Consider the following 8,466-nt stretch of genomic DNA (forward strand, 5'->3'; position numbering starts at 1 on the left):
GTTGCCTCCTGTACTCACCTCAATGAGGGTTCAAACCTGCAACCTAGGTATGTGCCCTGACTGGGAATTAAACCCGCCACCTTTTGGTGCACAGAATGACGCTCCAAACAGCTGAGATGCCCACCCAGAGCAAATACATGTTTTTAAAAATTATACAAATGGTAAATTAAGTAGGATAGGGAATAAAAGTAATGCAGATTTAGTGCTGAATAAATTAAAGCTTTCAATCTTATAATATAACCTTAGGTTTCTCCTAAGGCACTGTACATCAGGATAAATTCACACATATAAAGATGAGTAGCAAAACAATAACAAATCAGTTATCCCTCAATTTTTAAAAATATATTTTATTGATTTTTTACAGAGAGGAGGGGAGAGGGGTAGAGAATTAGAAACATCAATGAGAGAGAAACATCGATCAGCTGCCTCCTGCACACCTCCTACTGGGAATGTGCCCGCTACCAAGGTATATGCCCTTGACCAGAATCAAACCTGGGACCCTTTAGTCTGCAGGCCGACGCTCTATCCACTGAGCCAAACTAGTTAGGGCTCAATTTTTTTTTTAAAGCAACAACTGAACTGAACTGCATTATTTGTAGCCTGCTAAAGAGAGTGAGGGATTTTTTTTATTGTCAATGGCTGTATAATATAGTAGTCTTTGAGAAAATATTTTAAAAATAAAATCACCTGAGAATCACCAGAGAATCCCTCTGGTGGGAATTCTGAGGAGAAATAGGAAAGCAGGAGAAATGGCAAGAAAGGGGAGTAAAATAACTTTCTTCACAGTCCAAGCAAATGGTACTTGTGGTATCGGGTCACAGAACTGAGCTGTAATTTCAGCAATAGGGATAATGAAGGTTTTGCAAAACTTGAGAATACTAGATAACCCAGTGGTTCTCTGCAAAGATCTTCGATGCATCAGCAAGTAACAGATGAGTTTGCTTAAGGATGATCTCAATTCGAAAAATCATTGACAACTTGGAACTGAGACACATGCAATCTCTGGCCCATATAACACTTAGTGCTTTCCCTCCAATAAAATTAATCAGTATAACAGATATTAAGTGACATCTATCATTTGCCAGGTAATATGATTATTAGGTACATAAATGAAAAATATTTGATACTCAAGGAGTCTTGAATTTAGTGGGAGACATACCAGCAATTCCAACCAAAACATTTAAAAATTGACATACTGGCAGTATGCTAAAGGTCTACTACAGTGGTTCTCAACCTTCCTAATGCCGCAACCCTTTAATACAGTTCCTCATGTTGTGGTGACCCCCAATTTCATTGTTACAAATTGAACATAATTAAAGCATAGTGATGAATCACAAAAACAATATGTAATTATATATGTGTTTTCCGATGGTCTTATGCGACCCCTGTGAAGGGGTCGTTAACCCCCAAAGGGGTCGCAACCCACAGGTTGAGAACACTGGTCTAGTGGAATGTAAGAGGAGTGCCTAAGAGAGGAGGAGGGGGAGCGCTTCTCACATATATGATTTTAGATCTGACTCTTGAAGGAGACATAGAAGTTTGCTAGGCAAAAACAGTTAGAAGACATTCTAGGTAGAGAAAACAACATATGTAAAGGCAAGAAGAGAAAACATATCAAAAGGCAAGAAATATACAACAGTATAGGCCTTGCTGCCTCGCCTCAGGCTCAGTCAGAAACAAATGGGACACTTGAAATATTATCTGAAAAGGGTTTAACGAAGTAACTATTTACAGAAATGTGGGAGAGGTCAAGGGCACCAACAAAGGATGGTGAAGCTATTCAGGGATAGTAACAGTGGGAAGCCATTGACCACCTGGCCACAAGGGGCAACTGAGGGGATGAAATCTCCAGAACCTGGTGAAAGCCGCAGCCATGGCGGGTGGAGCTACCCAACAGGAGCCTTGATCAGAAGCAGAGGAGCACAACCAAGTCACAGCCTGGCTTGGGGTTGGGGAATGTCCTTACCGGTTCTCCCTTCCAGTCTCCAGCAGGCACCTCCCACTGGCTGAACCCCACTGCAAGCCAGACGGCAAGGGAGTCTGGGAAAGCTTTCTGTAAAGGGTCAGCTTCCTGAAGCCCAGAGAGTGGAGACTAAATCTGGAGATGCAAAAAATCACTTGCATAACCGTGGCCAGTGTGGTCCAGTTGGATGAGTGTAGTCCCGTGCACCAGAAGGTTGCCATTCAGAGCATATGTCCAGGTTGCAGGCTTCAGTGTGGGAGGCAGCCGATGTTTCTCTCTCTCCCCACTCCCTTTGTCTCTCCCTAGAATCAATAAAAACATTTCTTTTGAAAAATCATTAGCATACCTCATCTCACTTCCAAACAATTTTCTGTTTCTTTAATAGGGATAGCATAGGACTATATACTAGCATATAGCAAGTTTGCCCTTGTTTCTTCTCTAGTAGAAAGGAGCTTATTTAATTTAATGACTGAGAGATACTCTTAGGATCTGGTTTGCTAGCAACCTCTGCCCTTCACCAAATCTTTCTGTGTGCCTATTTTTTTAAAATATATTTTTATTGATTTCAGAGAGGAAGGTAGAGGGATAGAGAGGTAGAAACATCGGTGATGAGAGAGAATCATTGATCGGCTGCCTCCTGCACGCCCCACACTGGGGATGGAGCCTGCAACCCAAGCATGTGCCCTTGCCCGGAATCGAACCTGGGACCCTTCAGTCTGCAGGCCGACGCTCTATCCACTGAGCCAAACCGGCTAGGGCATGTGTGTGCCTATTTTTAACCACAATGATATAATAGTTATTCTTTCATATATTTAAAAATAATAATCCTAAGACAGTGTGAGATGCTTATTTGTCTATCTAAAAATAACGTTTGTTGTCAGTGGTTGTTCACTTAAGACACTATATACTGGATTTATCAATTCTAGTTAAATCACAGTAAGGTATCTTCAAATTTTATTATGGTGCAACCTGTCCTTTTACAACATTTTTTTTCCTCTTTATTTTTCAGATCAATAACTCGATCTTATTACCGCAACTCAGTTGGTGGATTTTTAGTATTTGACATTACTAACCGCCGATCTTTTGAACATGTGAAAGATTGGCTGGAAGAAGCAAAAATGCACGTACAGCCATTTCGGATTGTATTTTTGCTGGTGGGACACAAATGCGACTTAGCTTCAATACGTCAGGTTACAAGGGAAGAAGCTGAAAAGCTGTCGGCGGACTGTGGCATGAAGTATATAGAAACCTCAGCAAAAGATGCTACCAATGTTGAGGAATCCTTCACTATCTTGACAAGAGACATCTATGACCTTATCAAAAGGGGAGAGATTTGCATTCAGGATGGCTGGGAAGGGGTGAAAAGTGGTTTTGTTCCAAATACTGTGCATTCTTCTGAGGAAGCAGTGAAGCCCAGGAATGAGTTCTTCTGCTGACTTCAGACATGCCAAAGCACCGTCAAGAACAGGTGGACGTCGTTCCAGGATAGAGACCACCATCAGCACTGTTTTGTAAGGTGTCTGATCGAGAGCACTACGCTTACGTGTTACACTACAAGACTCGGTGTTTTGCTAAAATATCAGGCAAAGCAGACAACTTTTTCTTGAAACTATCAAATTACCCCCTTTCCTACTTTGTTAGCTTATAGCTGAACTAATGTCCAAATATGTCAATATTACTCATTTTTCTTGACAGTTTGAAATGGGGTTTTTGCGCATATAGAGTCTGATTGAAAAGGTTTTACCAGGAATTATGTTCTCTTGTTCATTTACTAATATTGAATAGTAAAGTGATTTAAAAGTGCACTGTTTACTTACAAATTGAACAATCTCAGAGTTATCAACTAGACTAAAATAGCAGTTCCTTGTTTAAGGTACAGTACCAGATTTTTTAAACATTTAAAATATTTATCTTCCCTTAATTTTGCCTAAACATAAAAAATAAGTTTTATACTTTTTTGTTCTCTGATTTATTGCTCCTGAAAAGTTTATGTTTTATGAAGCTATATAAGGATCCAAGCAAAATACTGTATTGCAAATATTTATAAAGATAAAAACAAAGGACCACTTATCAGCAAATGTTTTGATGTTATAGCATACTGTTTTAGACAATAAAAAGAAATGTATTTCTATACTGACATTTTCAAAAAAGTAAATGCAATTTACCTTGAACTATTGTCAAAATTACCATATTTTCCCATGTATAAGACACCCCCATGTATAAAATGCCCTCCACTTTTCCAACCCCAAATTAAGAAATCAATATTTTAAACATTTTGCTGGTTTTCCTCATAAGGCCTTCTTCTTTTTTGGCATCTTAAGGAGTTGTTCTTTTTGTTTTCTCCACTGTCTGATCATACACTCAGTGGGAGGAGGTCCAAATTATCTCTCTGCAGCTCTATTTCCATGCACTTTTGCATAGCTGATTTCATTTGAATTTTGCAGAGTAAGACAATCGCTTACCAGTATTTATCTTTTTGTTTTCTGACATCTTTATGGGCTCAGAACACTCCGGTCCCTGTTGCATCTGCACACTCTCCACCTCCATCTCCAATTACGGCATCAGCTGACATCGGGAACAATAAGGCTTGTGAATGGAGGAAGCATGTTTGACAAGGTATGGGCAGCTATGCACCTGCAGGCTCCCTCCTTGGCTGACTTCCATGTATAAGACGACCCTCAATTTTCAGTCTAACAATTTTAGAAAAGTATAGCATCTTATACAGGGAAAAATACGGTATCAATATAGGTAAATATAGAATGTTTTTAGTAACAGCTTTTTTGTACAAGTAAATTTCTAAATTTCCCCATTTCCAATACAAGTATAGGAAAGATTTTTCTGGTTAGATGTTAGATACATTTAGCATTCAAGTTATATTTTACATCTCATCAGTAAAAGTAAAGATAAAATAATGAGTTAAGTCTGCAAAATAACTTTTGAGTTTCCTAATTTTGAACTTACTGGTTAAATTCCCCTCCTGGAAGGGACATTTTGATGACAGTCTCAAATATTTTATAGCATACATTTCTGTTCTGTAAACCATCCCTATCACAGAGTGGCACCATGACGTTGACTTTTTGGAACAATGAGGTTCTTACTGTTAAACTGTAGTAGCTTAATTTTGTTTGAAAACCAAAGTGGTATGGTGGAAAGAATATTTAAGGGGGAATCAAAAACACTGGGTTCTAAGCTTGCTTTTACTGTACTTTGTCACTTAACCTCTCTAAGCATCCGTTTTCTCACCTGTAAATTGAAGCTGATGACCCATTTATGGAATTACGTGGAGAATCAACTGAATCATGTGAAAAAGCTTTGTAAGTTGAGAAAGCAGACTACAAATGTGGGATTGGTGTCAGCTGCTCATGGGCATGCCGTTCTATTGACAATGGATAAGAATGTGGTTTTCTCTTATTCTTTCCCTGCAGAGAGAAAGCAGGAGGTGCATGTTCTCATGGACCTGGGGGAATTCTTGGTTTGATGAGTACCCTCTGCCCTCTTATCCTGAAGCACCACTCCTCCAAAGAGCAAATGCTAGAAAGGGAAATCCCAGGAAACTTAATTGAAGCAAAAGTCATATTGGAATCTAGTTTTTGTGCATCTTCAAGGTAGATATTATATTTTTAAATACATGTACATTTTCTAGGTTCATGTAAGTATTTTTAATAGTGCTTATGGAGAGAAAAATATAAATTATAACATCACTATATAATTTTTGAATATTTATATTGTCAACATTTTCTTGATAGCCTTAGATTAATTTCATGTGAGTTCACACTATAATTGACCAGATAAGAAAATACCTGTCCCCCCAAATGTGAAGTAATCTATTTTTACTGTTAAAAATTTAAATCTTATAATTTTTCATCAGTCCAAAATGGCATAAACTCAAAAAGTGAATATCTAACAAAAGGTGAATAAAGTTAAACACCTAAAATATAAAATGTGATTTAACTTTCAATGGACACATTTTTTAATACTAATATTTGGGCTAAAGGGTATGATCTGTTCCAAGATTCAGAGTATAATTAAGGAATCAGAAGAAACAAATGGGAAGGCAGAGCCCCAAAAGTTGGTAACTACCAAGGTCACACGTGAGCAGAAGCAAGCCTAGAACGCTGGTTCTCCTTACACCTTAGTCGGTATTCTTTCCATTGCCATGGTGTGTCAAGTGTGTATGTGTTTGTGTGTGCAGTGGAGAAAAGGGGAAATGAGAGCTAAATCCACAAAATACTAAAAATTGGGCTAAATCATTTTGAGGTTATAGAGGAGCTATTTATGGTAATACAAGATTGCCAAACACGTATATAAACGTAGCCAGATATCTTTATCCAGATATACATATGTGTATACATATATAAGGATATAAAATAGCTGACCTATTTTCTTACACATCATTATACAGAATATGAATAATAATGCCAAAATAGTAAAAATATGTGTTCACAACCAAAGTGTCTTAAAAGTCATATATACATAAATTAGATACAATTGAAATTATTTAATTTACAATTTATTTAATTTAAATTTAAAAATTTTTAACTACTGAATGATGTAGCTAATTACTAAATATTTTAAATAAATGTGATTTTAAAAAACAAAAAACTATCCAATCATATGATACACTTGTCCCTGACAGAAATTGCTCATCTTGAGTTGAATTAACACTTTTAGTGCAAGTGATGATGTGATGGTTCATTAAATGAGAAGCTTAAGCCAAAATGATTATGTAATCAGAGTGCTTTTAAATGGGACCTTTATATACATAATAGTAGCAAACAAGATTTCTTGAGCCTGGAATCTTGAGAGTTTACTCTATGATTTTTGTGTGTGGCAACCAAAGCCATCTTTATTATTAAGATAACTTTACCAATCTATCCAACTTTGCAACATCAAAAAACGGAATCTGTGGATTAATAAAATCATTTTAAGAGTGCTTTTGTCAGATTTTATGTTGCCCTTGGTTCAGTTAATTACAAAGCTTCCATTGACTTCAAAAAGTGCACTACACAGGTATTTGAATAATTTCCTTAGGTCTGACATAGTGAGAAGGATTTGAAAGACTAAAGGCCCATTTCATAAGCTAACTCGTTTTTCCCAAGTAACTGCCTGGAGAGATTTAGTTGGAAATGCAAAGAAAACATGTAATCTTTAAGAGGAAAAAAAAAAGATTGTAAAGGCTTTAAATTTAGATCCTTTGTATTTTAATATAGAATACATTCCCAACTAGAAGTTAACTTGGAAATTCTATAGCTGAAAAATAGCTCTCTCTGCTTCAGAATCTTTCTAAATCCAAATGTATTTCTATAATCTTAATAACCAATGAAAGTAGACACATGAGTGATGGGCTATGACAATCTCTATCAATCACTACACTATCTAGTTCACTTACTACATGTAATAATGGGGGGAATAAATGAAAATTTTTTTTTAAGATTTTAAAGATTAGCCCTAGCTGGTTTGGCTCCTTGGATAAAGTGCCAGCCTGTGGACTGAAGGGTCCCAGGTTCAATCCCCTGGGCATGCACTTTGGTTGCCAGGCTCCAGGGCGGAGTGCGGGAGGCAGCCAATGAATGTATTAAATATGTCTCTCACATCAATGTCTCTCCCCCTCCCTTCCACTCTCTAACAATCAATGGAAAAATATCCTAGGGTGAGGATTAACAACAACAACAAAATACTTTTAAAATGTTCCTTATTGTTATCTCTCTGGGTAAATTTTTTTGTCTTTTTTTGAAATAGTGCCTAAAACATTGTGACATTCAGTAACTTTTAATTGATAGTTATTATATTGAATTAACCCTATTAAATTTTGGTTCCTTATATATATAGTTTTAATTTATAGATGCCATTCCATTCCATGAAACAAACATGTTTTGCTAAAATCATATCTTGTCTTTTTTTTAGAATGACAGCCAATAGAAGATATGGTATAAACTTTTTTGAAGTCTGTTATTTGTGTTATTTTATTTTAAATAATGAATAAAAGAATGAGAATGAGAACTATGACTGTTACATTTTCCATCTTTAGTGAACCATCTTTAGTGGTGCTTTTAAAACAATCAACTATTTAACTGCAATTAAATGCATGTGTTTGTATTCACAAATTAAGTGCAAATAAGAATCAATTAAACAGATGGAATTTCTTATATATTACATAATAACTTTGTGGACTGTGGGTTAGAACCCCATAACCAAATATTAGTATACTAGAAGGCCAGCGCAAGAAATCTCGTGGCCCCACCCATGGCCCCGACCATGGGCCTGCCCCGTTTGCAGCCCTGCCCACCCACACTGGTCTTTGATCATTACAGTGTTAGGGGCACAGGCCTTTTATAATATAGACTAGAGGCCGGTGCACAAAAATTTGTGCGCTCGGGGGGGAGGTGGGGTCCCTCAGCCTGGCCTGTGCCCTCTCGCAGTCTGGGACCCCTTGGGAGATAATGACCTGCTGGCTTTGGCCTGCTCCCAGGTGGCAGAGGGCAGGCCCAATCCTTAGGTGCAGC

At 37.3% G+C, this 8,466-nt stretch overlaps 1 protein-coding gene across 1 annotated transcript in view; it reads left to right on the forward strand.

Annotated features, from left to right (window-relative positions):
• The window catches only part of RAB39A (RAB39A, member RAS oncogene family), a gene marked incomplete at its 5' end in the record, with an annotated part of 23,595 nt that extends 19,384 nt beyond the window's left edge, over positions 1-4,211 (forward strand). The window contains one exon of the mRNA XM_006753144.2: positions 2,973-4,211. Within this exon, the coding sequence (XP_006753207.1) occupies positions 2,973-3,399 (427 nt within the window). The remainder of the gene's footprint in view (positions 1-2,972) is intronic.
• Positions 4,212-8,466: the final 4,255 nt, after the last annotated feature.

This window comes from Myotis davidii, unplaced genomic scaffold (genome assembly GCF_000327345.1).
Source record: "Myotis davidii unplaced genomic scaffold, ASM32734v1 scaffold1491, whole genome shotgun sequence".
NCBI classification, from domain to species: domain Eukaryota; kingdom Metazoa; phylum Chordata; class Mammalia; order Chiroptera; family Vespertilionidae; genus Myotis; species Myotis davidii.